General features: G+C 44.4%; 1 protein-coding gene across 3 annotated transcripts in view; it reads right to left on the bottom strand.

The window, feature by feature from the left end:
- The window catches only part of LOC137322123 (cullin-9), a 344,721-nt gene that overhangs the window by 141,743 nt on the left and 185,228 nt on the right, over positions 1-17,750 (bottom strand). For all 3 annotated transcript variants that reach the window (XR_010962966.1, XM_067985222.1, XM_067985223.1), the window contains exons 22-24: positions 12,591-12,773; positions 4,121-4,278; positions 2,982-3,183 (exon numbers count right to left, since the gene is read on the bottom strand). Coding sequence is in view for 2 of the 3 variants with exons in the window: in XM_067985222.1 (XP_067841323.1) it covers positions 2,982-3,183; positions 4,121-4,278; positions 12,591-12,773 (543 nt within the window). In the remaining variant the exon portion in view is untranslated. The remainder of the gene's footprint in view (positions 1-2,981; positions 3,184-4,120; positions 4,279-12,590; positions 12,774-17,750) is intronic.

Below are 17,750 nucleotides of genomic sequence, written 5' to 3'. Positions count from 1 at the left end.
TTTTAACCACCTTATCTACCTGTCCTGCTACCTTCAGGGATCTGCGGACGTGCACTCCAAGGTCCCTCTGTTCTTCTACACCTCTCAGTATCCTCCCATTTATTGTGTACTCCCTTGCCTTGTTTGACCTCCACAAATCACACTTCTCCAGATTGAATTCCCATTTGCCACTTTTCTACCCACCTGACCAGTCCATTGATATCTTCCTGCAGTCTACAGCTTTCCACCTCACTATCAACCACACGGCCAATTTTTGTATCATCTGCAAACTTCTTGATCAAGCCCCCTACATTCAAGTCCAAATCAGCACAAAAAGCAAGGAACTGAGCCTTGTGGAACCCCACTGGAAACAGCCTTCCAGTCGCAAAAACACCCGTCAACTATTACCCTTTGCTTTCTGCCACTGAGCCAATTTTGGATCCAACTTGCCACTTTCCCTTGGGCTTTTACTTTTTTGACCAGTCTGCCATGTGGGATTGTGTCAAAGCCTTGCTAAAATCCATGTACACTACATCAAACACGTTACCCTCATCGACCCTCCTTGTTACCTCCTCAAAAATTTCAATCAAGTTGTATTGAACCTTTGTAAAATAACCCAGGCTTCCCTTAATAAAGCCATACTCACTGTCCTTGATTAACCCGTGCCTTTCTAAATGACAATTTATGATGTCCCCCAGAATTGATTCCAATAATTTGCCCACCACCAAGGTTAGACTGACTGGCCTGTAATTACTCGGTCCACCTCTTTCTTTTTAAAGAACGGTACAACGTTAGCAGTCCTCCAATCCTCCGGCACCACGCCTGTAGCCAGGGAGGATCGCAAAATGATGGTCGGAGCCTCCGCTATTTCCTCCCTTGCTTCTCTTAACAGGGCCTGGCAATTTATCTACATTCATAGATGCTAAACCCCTTAATACTTCCTCTCTCGCTATGTTTATCCCATCCAATACTTCACACTCCTCCTCAACTACAATCTCTGCATCATCCCCCTCTTTTGTGAAGACAGATGCAAAGTATTCATTAAGAACCATACCCACATCTTCCGCCTCCACATGGGTTACCTTTTTGGTCTCTAATAGGCCCTAATCTTTCTGCCAATGGGAACAGTTTCGCCTTATTTACTTTATCTAAACCCTTCATGATTTTGAACACTATCAAATCTCCTCTCAACCTTTTCTGCTATAAAAAGATCAACCCCAGCTTCTCCAGTCTATCCATGTAACTGAAGTCCCTCATCCCTGGAACCATTCTAGTAAAACCTTTCTGCACCCTCTCTAAGGCCTTCACATCCTTCCTTCCGGTGCCCAGAATTGGACACAACACTCCAGTTGTGGCCGAACCAGTGTTTTATAAAGGTTCAACATAACTTCCTTCCTTTTGTACTCTATTTATAAAACCTGAATGCTTTTTCAACCACTTTCTCAACCTGTGCTGACAACTTCAAAGATTTGTGTACACATACCCCCAGGTCTCTCGGTTACTGCACCCCCTTTAGAATTGTACCATTTAGTTTATATTGCCTCTCCTCATTCTTCCTGCCAAAATGTACCACTTCGCAATTCTCTGCGTTAAAATTTCATCTGCCACATGTCCACCCATTTCACCGGCCTTTCTATGTCCTCTTGAAGTCTATTACTATCCATTCACTGTTTACTACACTTCCAAGTTTTGTGTCGAAAACAGTGAGGAGGATAGTTAGGAAATTGGCTGAGGGGTGGGAGAGAGAGAGAGCAGGGATAATGGGCAGGTACTCAAATTGACAGGATGTAACTAGTGGTGTCCCACAGGGATCTGTGTTGGGGCCTCAACTTTTCACTGTATTTATTAACAAATTAGATGACAGGATAGAGAGCCACATTTCCAAGTTTGCCGATGACACAAAGATAGGTGGTACTGTAAGCAGTGTAGATAGAAACATAAAATTACAGAGATATTAATAGATTAAGAGAATGGGCAAAACTGTGGCAAATGGATTTTAATGTAGCCAAGTGTGAGGACTTTGGACCTAAAAAGGATAGATCAGAGTACTTTCTAAATGGTGAAAAGCTCGAAACAGTAGAGACTTAGGTGTCCATGTACATAAATCATTAAAGTATCATGGACAGGTACAGAAAATAATCAAAAAGGCTAATGGAATGCTGGCCTTTATATCTAGAGGACTAGAATTCAAGAGGGTAAAAGTTATGCGGCAGCTAGATAAAGCCCTGGTTAGACCACACCTGGAGTACTGTGTTCAGTTCTGGGGACCGCACCTTAGGAAGGATATATTGACCATGGAGGGGATGCAGCGTAGATTTACTAGAATGATACCTGGACTCCAAGGGTTAAATTATGAGGCGAGATTACACAAACTAGGGTTGTATTTCCTAGAATTTAGAAGATTAAGGGGTGATTTGATTGAAGTTTTCAAGATATTAAGGGGAACTGATAGGGTAGATAGAGAGAAACTATTTACACTGGTTGGGGTGTCTAGGACTAGGGGACACAGTCTAAAAATTAGAGCCAGGACTTTCAGAAGTGAGATTAGGAAACATTTCTACACACAAAGGATGGTAGAAGTTTGGAACTCTCTTCCGCAAACGGCAGTTGATGCTAGCTCAATTGTTAATTTTAAATCTGAGATTGATAGATTTTTGTTAACCAAAGGTATTAAGGAATATGGAGCTACAGCAGGTATAAGGAGTTAAGTCACACATCAGTCATGATCTCATTTAATGGCAGAACAGGCTTGAGGGGCTAAATGGCCTGCTCCTATTCCTATATTCTAGGAAATAAAAGCCTCCTCGTAATCTCTCCTCATAATTTAACCCTTGGAGCCCTGGTAACATTGAGCAGCTCCTCCAAGCCATTTCCGTCTGTAACAAAAATTCTTAAAAACAGGAAAACAATCAAACTGATGCAGATTTGTTTTTAACGGGTCGCTGGTGACAAGGCTCCCTGCTACCCTCCTGCTAAGTATTAGTTGGATACCCCACACTCACTTCATCATCCAGGTCCTCCAGTTTCTTGTCGAGCTGCTGCAGCCTGTAGAGGTGAAACTCCTGCTGCAGCTCGTCCGACTCTGTCAGATTCTTCAGCATCTGCTGAGGGTACCTGCTGGGGAAACAGGTTCCGATGTGATCTATCACAGCTCGCTCCAGCCACACTTTCCCCTGGCCCAGCAGCCGATCCGCCAGATAGTATCTGTCGAAGAGAAACAGCAGCTCAGAGAAAAAATTGGAACAAATATTGGATGTGGGCATTTATTGCCCATCCTCAGTTGTCCTTGAGAAGGTGGTGGTGAGCACCTTCTTGAACCGCTGCAGTCCGTGTGAAGGTTCTCCTACAATGTTGCTGGGTAGGAAGTTCCAGGATTTTAACCCAGCAATAATGAAGGAATGGCAATATATGTCCAAGGCAGTATAGTGTGTGACTTGGAGTGGAACTTGGAGGTGATAGCGTTCCCATGCACCTGCTGTCCTTGTCCTCCTGGGTGGTTGAGGTTCCAAGTTTGGGAGGTGCTGCAGTGCATCCTGTAGATAGTACACACTGCAGCCATAGTGCGCCGGTGGTGAAGGGAGTGAATATTTAAGCTAGTGGATAGGGTACCGATCAAATTGACTGCTTTGCCCTGAATGGTGTTGAGCTTCTAGAGTGTTGTTGCAGCTGCTCCCATCCAGATGACTGGAGAGTATTCCATCTGACTGGTGCCTTTGGGGAGTCAGAAAGTGAGCCACTTGCCACAGAATACCCAGCCTCTGACCTGCTCTAATAGTCATGGCATTTACGTGGCTGGACCAGTTGAGTTTCTGGTCAATGCTGACACCTCAGGATGTTGACCGTGGGAGAATCGGCAATGGTAACGCCATTGAATGTCAAGGGAAGATGGTTATGCTCTCTCTCGGAGATGGCCATTGCCTGGCACTTGTTTGGCATGAATGTTACTCACCATTCATCAGCCCAAGCCCGCATGTTGTCCACATCTTGCTGCAAGCAGGAATGGACTGCTTCATTATGAGGAAATACAAATACAGCTGAAAACTGAGCAATCAGCAAACGTCTACTATACCAATGGGAACCTGAGCCGATAACTGACGCCATCTTCCTCATTCTCACCATTTGTGTAATCCATTATAATTACCTGTAGAAATGTTCAAAGATATTGGCCAGCTCGAGTCCAGAGAGGAAAAGCATCGGCTCCAAGAACTGCTGCAGCTGGTTTAGTGTTTCCACGTTACTAGTGTTCATCCCGCTTTCTTGGATGCGTTGATCAATGTACTGTGCAAACCGCTCACTGACCTAAAGAACAGATAGTTACATTTAGCACAAAGTCTCTTTTACAAGGACTTCAACAATTACAAAACACACAGCACAGAGTTCTACATGTGACCTCACCACCTTAATCTCTACCTCTCCGAACTCACCTTGTCCATGAGACCCACCTCTGGCTCTCCTGAACCCATTCTCACTGAACTGTTGACCACCCAACTTCTCTTCCTGGCCCCCAATGCTAGCTGACTTGTAAATGACTCTTTCCTCAAGTACTGCCTTCCTTTCAAAACTGTCATCACTCCACTTTCTCAAAAAAAAAACAACCTCTACCTCTCTGTCCTAACAAACTACCCGTCCCATCTTCAACCTCCCTTTCCTCTCCAAAGTCCTTGAACGTGTTGTCACCTCCCAAATCCCATCTTTCCCACAAATCTACATTTGAATTGCTCCAATTGGGTTTCCATCACTACTACAGCACTGAAACCGCCCTGCTGATCCGATATCTAGTCTTGGATGAGCTGAATTTTCCTCCAGTTAGACACTGGGTAGACCGAAGACAGTTTTCGCCAACCCCTCCTACAAACTCCGTACTGTTGCCACCAATCCCACCCCCCTCCCTGGCCACTTTCTCAGGTTGAACCAGACTATCCACTTGGTGACCTATTTGACCCTGAGCTGAGCTTCCGAACCCATAATCTCTTCATCACCAAGATTGCCTATTTCCACCTGTAACATTGCCTAACTCCACCCCTGCCTCAACCCAACTGCTGCTGTAACCCTCATTTTTGCCTTAGTTACTTCTAGACTCAACTATTCCAATGCTCTCCTAGCTGCCCTCCTATCCACTACCCTCCATAAACTTGAGCTTATCCAAAAATCTGCTGCCCGTATCCTATTCCAATCACTTATCACCTCCTTGCTGACTGACATTGGCTCCTAGTCCAACAATGCCTCCAATCCACCTGTTTAAATCTCTTCATGGCCTCGCCCCCTCCACATTTCTGTAACCTTCTTCAGCCTTACAATCCCCCCCAGGATTTCTCCAACTCTTGCCTCTTGTGCACCCCTCCCGCCACCCCTTTGTCCAACAATGGTGGCCGTGCCTTCTGCCATCCAGGCCCCATGCTCAGGAATTCCCTCCCTAAACCCCTCAGCCTCTCCAATTCCCTCTGCTCCTTTTAGACCCTCCTTAAAAGCTATCTTTAGCCAAGCTTTTAGTCACCCCTCCTAATATTTCCCCCTTTAATTTGGCTTCTGTGAAGCACCTTGGGATGTTTTTCTACTTGAAAAGCACTATATAAATTCAAGTTGTTGTGAAATATCATGTAAAACCTCTTCTTGTTTAGACAGTCTAAATCTATTTCTAAGGGGACACAAGTTCATAGTGGCATAAGAAAATACCCTTCCATTTAGCAGTCTAGCAATCCTGCTCAGAAATGTGGAAAAATAATAATGGAGACATAAATCAGCACAAACAGAATGGCACTGTAGAAATAGTATGTGACATGAGAAGGCAAATATTACAAAAAGAAAATGTACTAATTGAATTACAAAGTGCAATTCCATTCTCTGTCATACGAGGGCGCAATTCTACATTTGTCACCATGCGGTGCAGTACGTTTTCACTGATACTGCACAAATTACACAGGAGCTGCAACTCCTTCCATTCACACAAATCATCGGAGTGCATTGTCAGGGCAAATAAAAGATGCTTTTATCCTGCAGCCGTGGTTGTGAGAATACAACCTGTGTCACTCCCCATCTTTACCAGTGATAGTACAGTAGGTTTAACTGAGTCACTCCCCATCTTTACCAGTGATAGTCCAGCAGGTTGAACTGAGTCACTCCCCACCTATACCAGTGATAGTACAGCAGGTTTAACTGAGTCACTCCCCACCTATACCAGTGATAGTACAGCAGGTTTAACTGAGTCACTCCCCATCTTTACCAGTGATAGTACAGCAGGTTTAACTGAGTCACTCCCCATCTATACCAGTGATAGTACAGTAGGTTTAACTGAGCCACTCCCCACCTATACCAGTGATAGTACAGTAGGTTTAACTGAGTCACTCCCCATCTTTACCAGTGATAGTACAGCAGGTTTAACTGAGTCACTCCCCATCTTTACCAGTGATAGTACAGCAGGTTTAACTGAGTCACTCCCCATCTTTACCAGTGATAGTACAGCAGGTTTAACTGAGCCACTCCCCACCTATACCAGTGATAGTACAGCAGGTTTAACTGAGTCACTCCCCATCTTTACCAGTGATAGTACAGCAGGTTTAACTGAGTCACTCCCCATCTTTACCAGTGATAGTACAGCAGGTTTAACTGAGTCACTCCCCATCTTTACCAGTGATAGTACAGCAGGTTTAACTGAGTCACTCCCCATCTATACCAGTGATAAGAACATAAGAACATAAGAAATTGGAGCAGGAGTAGGCCAATCGGCCCCTCGAGCCTGCTCCGCCATTCAATAAGATCATGGCTGATCTGATCCCAACCACAAATCTAAAGAACACAAGAAGTCGGAGCAGGACCCGGCCACATAGCCCCTGGGCCCTCTCCGCCACCCACAGGGCATTGACCGATCCGAACTCAGCTTCATGTCCAATTTCCTGCCCGCTCCCCATAACCCCTAATTCCCTTTACTTCTAGGAAACTGTCTATTTCTGTTTTAAATTTATCTAATGATGTAGCTTCCACAGCTTCCTGGGGCAGCAAATTCCACAGACCGACCACCCTCTGAGTGAAGAAGTTTCTCCTCATCTCAGTTTTGAAAGAGCAGCCCCTTATTCTAAGATTATGCCCCCTAGTTCTAGTTTCACCCATCTTTGGGAACATCCTTACCGCATCCACCCGATCAAGCCCCTTCACAATCTTATATGTTTCAATAAGATCGCCTCTCATTCTTCTGAACTCCAATGAGTAGAGTCCCAATCTACTCAACCTCTCCTCATATGTCCGCCCCCTCATCCCCGGGATTAACCGAGTGAACCTTCTTTGTACTGCCTCGAGAGCAAGTATGTCTTTTCTTAAGTATGGAGACCAAAACTGTATGCAGTATTCCAGGTGCGGTCTCACCAATACCTTATATAACTGCAGCAATACCTCCTTGTTTTTATATTCTATCCCCCGAGCAATAAAAGCCAACATTCCGTTGGCTTTCTTGATCACCTGCTGCACCTGCATACCAACTTTTTGATTTTCTTGCACTAGGACCCCCAGATCCCTTTGTACTGCAGTACTTTCCAGTCTCTCGCCATTAAGAAAATAACAGCAGGTTTAACTGAGTCACTCCCCACCTATACCAGTGATAGTACAGCAGGTTTAACTGAGTCACTCCCCATCTTTACCAGTGATAGTACAGCAGGTTTAACTGAGCCACTCCCCACCAATTCCAGTGATCGTACAGCAGGTTTAACTGAGTCACTCCCCACCTATACCAGTGATAGTGCAGCAGGTTTAACTGAGCCACTCCCTACCTACACCAGTGATAGTACAGCAGGTTTAACTGAGCCACTCCCCACCTATACCAGTGATAGTACAGCAGGTTTAACTGAGCCACTCCCCATCTTTACCAGTGATAGTACAGCAGGTTTAACTGAGCCACTCCCCACCAATTCCAGTGATCGTACAGCAGGTTTAACTGAGTCACTCCCCACCTATACCAGTGATAGTGCAGCAGGTTTAACTGAGTCACTCCCCACCTATACCAGTGATAGTGCAGCAGGTTTAACTGAGCCACTCCCGACCTACACCAGTGATAGTACAGCAGGTTTAACTGAGCCACTCCCCACCTATACCAGTGATAGTACAGCAGGTTTAACTGAGCCACTCCCCATCTTTACCAGTGATAGTACAGCAGGTTTAACTGAGCCACTCCCCACCAATTCCAGTGATCGTACAGCAGGTTTAACTGAGTCACTCCCCACCTATACCAGTGATAGTGCAGCAGGTTTAACTGAGTCACTCCCCACCTATACCAGTGATAGTGCAGCAGGTTTAACTGAGCCACTCCCTACCTACACCAGTGATAGTACAGCAGGTTTAACTGAGCCACTCCCCATCTTTACCAGTGATAGTACAGCAGGTTTAACTGAGTCACTCCCCATCTTTACCAGTGATAGTACAGCAGGTTGAACTGAGTCACTCCCCATCTTTACCAGTGATAGTACAGCAGGTTTAACTGAGCCACTCCCCACCTATACCAGTGATAGTACAGCAGGTTTAACTGAGTCACTCCCCACCTATACCAGTGATAGTACAGTAGGTCTAACTTTCACTCCCCACCTTTACCAGTGATAGAACAGTAGGTCCAACTGTAAACCCGCTGCACTCTGGAGCTCAGTTTATGCACGTTCAGGCAGGCAGTTTGACCATTACGAAGGGTCGTTACTACAGTATCTGTAAACGCCAGGAAGAACCGCTGTGGCAGTCAAGAGGACCCAGTATAAAATGAGCCATCGTGGCCTGTCTTTAAAAAAGATCAGGTAAGTTTATCGCCACATTGCCACTAGCTTCATGAAGACCTATGTTACAGTCCAGCAGAACCATATGAAAAAGCAGCTAAAGTATCCTTGAGTGGCATTTCTGTACTCACACTCTGCCATGCATTGCTGCCATTGTGCTCCTTAAACACTGTCAGCCTCTAGAGGCAGAGTTGTGGTACTGCAGTATTAACATTCACCAGAACATGAACTGGTGTTCTCAACCACAGAAGGGGGGGTTACAGATCTCAAACAGGGAATTTTTCAATCCCTATCACTGACATAATACATGTGTAAACTCAGACTTTTCAACTCACCCTCACTTCTGATCAGCCACGTTAATATATTCATATACACATTTACCCTATTACTTAGTTTACTTGGTATATTTTGTATCAAACAGAATAAATGAAGGCTTAGTGACAGCCCAACACTTCTGGGAACTAAAGCAGCCAATATATCATAGAATCATAGAATCATAGAAGTTTACAACATGGAAACAGGCCCTTCGGCCCAACATGTCCATGTCGCCCAGTTTATACCACTAAGCTAGTCCCAATTGCCTGCACTTGGCCCATATCCCTCTATACCCATCTCACCCATGTAACTGTCCAAATGCTTTTTAAAAGACAAAATTGTACCCGCCTCTACGACTGCCTCTGGCAGCTCGTTCCAGACACTCACCACCCTTTGAGTGAAAAAATTGCCTCTCTGGACCCTTTTGTATCTCTCCCCTCTCACCTTAAATCTATGCCCCCTCGTTATAGACTCCCCCACCTTTGGGAAAAGATTTTGACTATCTACCTTATCTATGCCCCTCATTATTTTATAGACATCTATAAGATCACCCCTAAACCTCCTACTCTCCAGGGAAAAAAGTCTCAGTCTATCCAACCTCTCCCTATAAGTCAAACCATCAAGTCCCGGTAGCATCCTAGTAAATCTTTTCTGCACTCTTTCTAGTTTAATAATATCCTTTCTATAATAGGGTGACCAGAACTGTACACAGTATTCCAAGTGTGGCCTTACTAATGTCTTGTACAACTTCAACAAGACATCCCAACTCCTGTATTTAATGTTCTGACCAATGAAACCAAGCATGCTGAATGCCTTCTTCACCACCCTATCCACCTGTGACTCCACTTTCAAGGAGCTATGAACCTGTACTCCCAGATCTCTTTGTTCTATAACTCTCCCCAACGCCCTACCATTAACAGAGTAGGTCCTGGCCCGATTCGATCTACCAAAATGCATCATCTCACATTTATCTAAATTAAACTCCATCTGCCATTCATCGGCCCACTGGCCCAATTTATCAAGATCCCGTTGCAATCCTAGATAACCTTCTTCACTGTCCACAATGCCACCAATCTTGATGGCCATTTGGACATGAGATCTGATGATGGTCAGTTGGACATGAGATCTGATGATGGTCAGTTGGACATGAGATCTGATGATGGTCAGTTGGACATGAGATCTGATGATGGTCAGTTGGACATGAGATCTGATGATGGTCAGTTGGACATGAGATCTGATGATGGTCAGTTGGACATGAGATCTGATGATGGTCAGTTGGACATGAGATCTGATGATGGTCAGTTGGACATGAGATCTGATATTGGTCATTTGCACATGAATATGATTTGGACATGGGATCTGATGATGATCAGTTGGACATGAATATGATTTGGACATGGGATCTGATGATATCTCCAGCAAATCTGGCTACACCACAGCCCTTAGCACTTGGCTGTCCCAGACTGATTCCTGGGATGGCAGGACTGACGTATGAGGAGAGATTGGGTCGACTAGGCCTATATTCACTAGAGTTTAGAAGAATGAGAGGTGATCTCATCGAAACATATAAAATTCTAACAGGACTACACAGACTAGATGCAGGGAGGATGTTCCCGATGGTTGGGGAGTCCAGGATCAGGGGTCACAGTCTCAGGATACGGGGTATGCCATTTAGAACCGAGAAGGGGAGAAATTTCTTCTCTCAGAGGATGGTGAACCTGTGGAATTCTCTACCACAGAAGGCAGTGGAGGCCAAGTCATTAGATGTATTCAAGGAGATAGATATATTTCTTAATGCTAAAGAGATCAAGGGATATGGGGGAAAAAGCAGGAACAGGGTACTGAGTTAGACGATCAGCCATGATCATTTCGAATGGCGGAGCAGGCCCAAAGGGCCTACTCTTGCTCCTATTTTCTGTGTTTGTGTTTTTTTCTCCTCTCTCTCCTCCCCCCCAGTTAGGTTTTCCTCAGGTTGGAAGGTCTGTAAATGTAGCCGAACACCTTTGCCATGATGGAGGTTACCAGTCCTCCTGTGCATTGGTCTGCGCACTGCCCACAGACAGATGATATGTAAATGTGGGCAACATAACCAGATACATGGTGCCATCTTGCTTATGGCACAAAGTAACCCTGTCATACTTTTAAACGTGGGCCTACTCAGCCCCTTATCCCGGGATACAGGCCCACCTTTGGCATGCAAGCCAGTGCAGTGAGAAGGTGCACCCTCTGCTATGGCCGTGAGCTCCTGACAAACTATAGTGTTTGTTAGCATCAGTTTGATCTGTTTCAGTTGGATCAATATTACCACGATCAACATTCCTAAATCACTTTCTACAATTTCAAAGTTACCACAGCCATCTTTATCACAGGCTGGGGCTGTCTCCAAAAAAAAACAAATTAATTTATCAGGTCAGAATTAAGCTCTGTAGCCACAAGAGAAATGCAAAACCCTCTAATGCAGAAAATTAGGTGCACACATATCACGTGTTGTCAGGATGGTAAATGTAGCACAGTGTGTGTGCTGATGCCACAGACATGCTTTGTGCACTTCTCTGGTTTTCAGTAGTAAAACAATGATAAATTTCAGGGGAGTGGGATTTGCCTAATTTGGATGGGATTTGGTTTTTTTAAATGAAACCAAGGCCCAAAAAAATAATAATTGATGGTGAAACAAAAATAGGTAAAAATTGATTTTAGCAAGGGTACCCAAGAGCTCTCCCTCACATAACAACCTCCACGATCACACCCCATCCAATATAAGAGCTTACTGTCTGATCATAGAGTCCTCATTAATTGCCTGATGTCTTTTAATTACACAATTGTGTCAATAAAGCAAATGATTGCACAACTGCATCTACTTGTTCTTCCCAAGCTTCTAACATGGTCTCCGACAACTTCTTTCTCCATTCTCGCAACTTGCTGTACGCAAATTAGCTGCCACGTGTTCTACATTATAACAGTGACCACACTTCAAAAATACTTCATTGGCTGTAAAGCACTTTTGGACGTCCTGAGGTTGTGAAAGGCACTACGGAAATGCAAGTCTTTCTTTCTCACTGTACTGAAATGGACTTATCGCACCATCACCTACGCTGAATTACTCTTTCCTAGGACCTCAAACTGTGCAACTCCTTTACCCCATCCCCTCTCCCCCAGTCTGCCCTTCCTCCATTTACAGGCTTTTAAATTCAAAGCATGGTGCCACCTAATCAGACTGTGCTTATTTACCTATTCTTCTCTCCTACTCTTTCCTTGATGCTGACCTGCACTCTGGGTCTTGGTCCTATACCTACGCTTCTCAAAAAAAAAATTGCATATCAGTGCAGAACAGAATCTACTAGGAGTCAGCCCAATATACGCTAGAGGTCTATTTTTTAAATACAAATTTTGATTTGGCACATCAGCTTTATACTAAAGCTGTCACTGGCACAAGCCTGTCTGGTGGTGGCTTTGGGAGATGTTGCAATTGAGTCCTCCCAGAAGGGCAGGCTTTAGCTGCAATTGTTTCAATGGTGAGCTATGAAAGCTCGAGGAGGAAGCATTTTCACTTACATGCATGGCAGTGAGGTGGGATAGCTGGAGCAGTGCTGCCGAGAAGCCCTTGCGCAGTGCTAATACAAAGGCCATCTGCTGCCCAAACAGTTCCTCCATGGCGTTCTTCAACTTCAGGTACATGTCCCTGTAGCGCTCAACAAAATCGGGCGAGTTCCACGCTCCATCTAGAAATCGTTTTACCTAACAGGAAGAAGTACGGTCAAAAACAAATTGAGAAAGGCACACACTCGAGGGCCCCTGTTTGTATTATAAAGCTGCGGGGTTAGTAAAAATACAACTACATAACTTTCTTCAACTGAGAATTTTTCTTAAATATTAACAGTTTCATCCATATTCCGATATTACAGGATGAATTAAAGTAACACTCCGTGAAAGGCTCACAAAAATGAGCCATACCATAGGTTATTGGTTAAGAAGTGAATTTCACCAGCGTTTCATGTTTTACTTTTCAATTCACAAATGGTTAACCAACACATATTCATGCCATCCTTATTTGGGGGGTGCTATGGAACTCAAGTGACAAAACTGCCTGCGTACACCACACATCTCCCAAGTTCAAAGCTACGGTGGAGTAAAAATGTTACTGTCCTTCCAGTAAGCATCATTTTTTTAAAAATTCGTTCATGAGATGTGGGCATCACTGGCAAGGCCAGCATTTATTGCCCATCCCTAACTGCCCTCGAGAAGGTGGTGGTGGTGAGCCGCCTTCTTGAACCGCTGCAGACCGTGTGGTGAAGGTTCTCATGTCAGCCCAGCTCAGCTGAGTCAGAAGGTCAAAGGTTCAAGCCCCACTGATGGACTTGAGCACATAATCTCGGCTGGCAGTGCAGTGCCAGAAGTGCCTTACGTCGAATTAGACATTAAACCAGCAGTTCAGTTGGATGGTAACAATTCCAGTGAACATGTTCAAAGAATTTTAAAGCGAGCGCAGGAACAGAGACACCTGGAGGTGTACATATACAAGTCTTTGAAGGTGGCAGGACAAGTTCAGAAGGCTGTTAAAAAGGACTACTTTACCTTTGCTTTGTAAACAGAAGCATAGAGTACAAAAGCAAGGAAGTTATACTAAACCTTTATAAAACATTGGTTAGGCCTCAGCTGGAGTATTGTATCAATTCTGGGTATCACACTTTAGGAAGGATGTCAAGGCCTTAAAAAGGGTGCATTAGAGATTTACTAAAATGGTACCAAGGATGGGGGACTTCAGTTATGTGGAGAGACTGGAGAAGCTGGAGTTGTTCTCTTGAGAACTGAAGGTTAAGGGGAGATTTGAGAGGTGTTCCAGATCATAAACCGTTTTGACAGAGTAAATAATGAGAAACTGTTCCCAGTGGCAGATGGGTGGGCAACCAGAGGACACAGATTTAAGGTGATCGGTAAAAGAGCCAGAGGCGACATGTGGAAACATTTTTTTTTTATGCAGTGAATTGTAATGATCTGGAACGCACTGCCCGAAAGGGTGATGGAAGCAGATTCAAAAGTAACTTTCAAAAGGGAATTTGATAAATACTTGAAGGGAAAAAATTTACAGGGCTATGGGGAAAGAGCAAGGGAATGGGACTATTTGGATAGCTCTTTCAAAGACGCGGCACAGGCACGATGGGACGAATGGCCTCCTCCTGTTTTATACCTTCTATGATACTATGAAGAGCGTAGGATAAAGGGGGGGGGGGGTGGGTAGATGAGGGCAATTCAGTTGATGTGGTGTATATGGACTTTCAAAAGGCATTTGATAAAGTTCCGCATGGTAGGCATATCATAAGAACATAAGAAATAGGAGCAGGAGTAGGCCAATCGGCCCCTCGAGCCTGCTCCGCCATTCAATAAGATCATGGCTGATCTGATCCTAACCTCAAATCTAAATTCATGTCCAATTTCCTGCCCGCTCCCCGTAACCCCTAATTCCCTTTACTTCTAGGAAACTGTCTATTTCTGTTTTAAATTTATTTAATGATGTAGCTTCCACAGCTTCCTGGGGCAGCAAATTCCACAGACCTACTACCCTCTGAGTGGAGAAGTTTCTCCTCATCAGTTTTGAAAGAGCAGCCCCTTATTCTAAGATTATGCCCCCTAGTTCTAGTTTCACCCATCCTTGGGAACATCCTTACCGCATCCACCCGATCAAGCCCCTTCACAATCTTATATGTTTCAATAAGATCGCCTCTCATTCTTCTGAACTCCAATGAGTAGAGTCCCAATCTACTCAACCTCTCCTCATATGTCCGCCCCCTCATCCCCGGGATTAACCGAGTGAACCTTCTTTGTACTGCCTCGAGAGCAAGTATGTCTTTTCTTAAGTACGAAGACCAAAACTGTATGCAGTATTCCAGGTGCGGTCTCACCAATACCTTATATAACTGCAGCAATACCTCCCTGTTTTTATATTCTATCCCCCGAGCAATAAAAGCCAACATTCCGTTGACCTTCTTGATCACCTGCTGCACCTGCATACTAACTTTGATTTTCTTGCACTAGGACCCCCAGATCCCTTTGAACTGCAATATCATCAAGATTGCGGCCCATGGAATAAAGGGGGCAGGAGCAACATGGATACAGAATTGGCTATGGGACAGGAAACAGAGTTGTGGTAAATGGTTGTTTTTCAGAATGGAGGGAGGTGTACAGTGGAGTTCCCCAGGGGTCAGTGCCGGGACCACTGCTTTTCTTGATATATATTAATGACTTGGACTTGGGTGTACAGGGCACAATTTCAAAATCTGCAGATGACACACAACTTGGACGGGTAGTAAACAGTGAGGAGGATAGTGATAGACTTTAAGAGGGTATAGACAGGCTGGTGGCATGGGCGGACACGTGGCAGATGAAATTTAACGCAGAAAAATGCGAAGTGATACATTTCGGTCGGAAGAACGAGAGGCAATATAAACTAGAGGGCACAAATCCAAAAGAGGTACAGGAACAGAGAGATCTGGGGGTATATGTGCATAGATCGTTGAAGGGGGCAGCGCAGGTTGAGAAAGCGGTTAAAAAAAAAGCATATGGGATCCTGGGCTTTATAAATAGAGGCATTGAGTACAAAAGTATGGAAGTCATGATGAACCTTTATAAAACTCTGGTTCGGCCACAACTGGAGTATTGTGTTCAATTCTGGGCACCGCACTTCAGGAAAGATGTGAAGGCCTTAGAGAGGGCGTAGAAGAGATTTACTAGAATGATTCCAGGGATGAGGGACTTTAGTTACGTGGATAGACTAGAGAAGTTGGGCTTGTTCTCCTTGGAACAGAGACGGTTGCAAGGAGATTTGATAGAGGTATTCGAAATCATGAGGGATCTAGACAGAGTAGAGAGAGAGAAACTGTTCCCATTGGCAGAAGGGCCAAGAACCAGAGGACATAGATTTAAGGTGATTGGCAAAAGAACCAAAGATGACATGAGGAAAAACTTTTCTTTTTACACTACAGCGAGTAGTTAGGATCTGGAATGCACTGCCCGAGGGGGTGATGGAGGCAGATTCAATCGTGGTCTTCAAAAGGGAATTGGATAAGTACTTGAAAAGAAAAAATTTGCAGGGTTACGGGGAAAGGGCAAGGGAATGGGACTAGCTGGATTGCTCTTGCATGGAGCTGGCACAGACTCGATGGACCAAATGGCCTCCTTCCGTGCTGTAACCTATGATTCTATGGAGTTCTCTTGGTGTCTTGGCCAACAACCAACTAACTTTGCCAAAAAGGGACTGACTGTTCACTCTCTCACTGCTGTTTGCGGAATCTGCTGTGTGCAATGGTTACTGCCCTTCAAAGTAATTCATCGTACGTGAAAGAAAGACTTGCCTTTCACGATGTCAGGACATCCCAAAGCGCTTTACAGCCAATGAAGTACTTTTTTTGTGAAGTGTAGTCACTGTTGTAAAGTAGGAAATGTGGCGGCCAATTTCCACACAAGGTCCCACAAACAGCAATGTGATAATGACCAGATAATCTGTTTCAATGCTGTTGGTTGAGGGCTAAAATATTGGCCAGGACATCAATGAGAAGTCCCCTGCTCTTCTTCGAAACAGAGCCATGGGGTCTTTTCATCCACCTGAGGGGCCAGGTGGAACCTCGGTTTAACGTCTCATCTGAAAGATGGGCACCTCCATCAATGCATACTCCTTCAGTATTGCACTGAAGATTTGGGCTCAAGTCTCTGGAGTGAACATAGGAATAGGAGTAGGCCATTTAGCTCCTCGAGCCTGTTCCACCATTCATTCAATGAGATGATGGCTGATCTGTATCTTAACTCCATTTACTCACCTTGGTTCCATATCCCTTACTACGCTTGGCAAACAAAAATCTATTGATCTCAGAATCAAAATTACTAATTGAACTAGCATCTACTGCTTTTTGTGGGAAAGTTCCACACTTCTATCATCCTTTGCATGAACAAGTGTTTCCTAACTTCTCTCCTGAATGGTCTGGCTCTGATTTTAAGGTTACATCCCCTTGTCCTAGACTCCCCGCCAGCAGAAAATGTTTCTCTATCTACCCTATCAATTCCTTTCAAAATTCTAAAAACCTCAATCAAATCACGCCTTAACCTTCTATATTCCAGGGACTACAAGCCTAGTTTATGTAATCTCTCCTCATAATTTAACCCTTGGAACCACGGTAACATTCTGGTGAATCTGCACTGCACTCCTTCCAAAGCCAATATATCCTTTCTAAGGTGGGGGGGGGGGGGGGGGGGGGGGGAGATCTGTACACAGTATTCCAGATGTGGTCTAACTAGGGCTTTGTATAGTTGCAGCAAAATTTCCTTCCCTTTATATTCTAGCCCTCTAGAAATAAAGACTAACATTCCATTAGCCTTTTTGATTATTGTTTGTACCTGACCACTGCATTTTAGTGATCTGTGTACATGGACCCCTAAATCTCTTTGGACCTCCACTATTCCCAGCTTTTCACCATTTAAAAAATACTCAGATCTTTCCTTTTTTAGTCCAAAATGGATGACCTCACAAATACCTGTACTGAAATCCATCTGCCACAGTTTTGCCCACTCAATCTATCAATGTCTATTAGTAATTTTGTGCTCCCGTCTACACTACTTACTATGCCATAAATTTTTTTGCCATCGGCGATCTGGGATATATGACTCTCTATCGTGAATAATTGAGGACCCAGCACAGATCCTTGAGACACTTCCTTCCAATTCGAG

The sequence above is a fragment of the Heptranchias perlo genome, chromosome 5 (genome assembly GCF_035084215.1).
Source record: "Heptranchias perlo isolate sHepPer1 chromosome 5, sHepPer1.hap1, whole genome shotgun sequence".
NCBI classification, from domain to species: domain Eukaryota; kingdom Metazoa; phylum Chordata; class Chondrichthyes; order Hexanchiformes; family Hexanchidae; genus Heptranchias; species Heptranchias perlo.
This window is presented reverse-complemented; position numbering and strand designations above follow the sequence as displayed.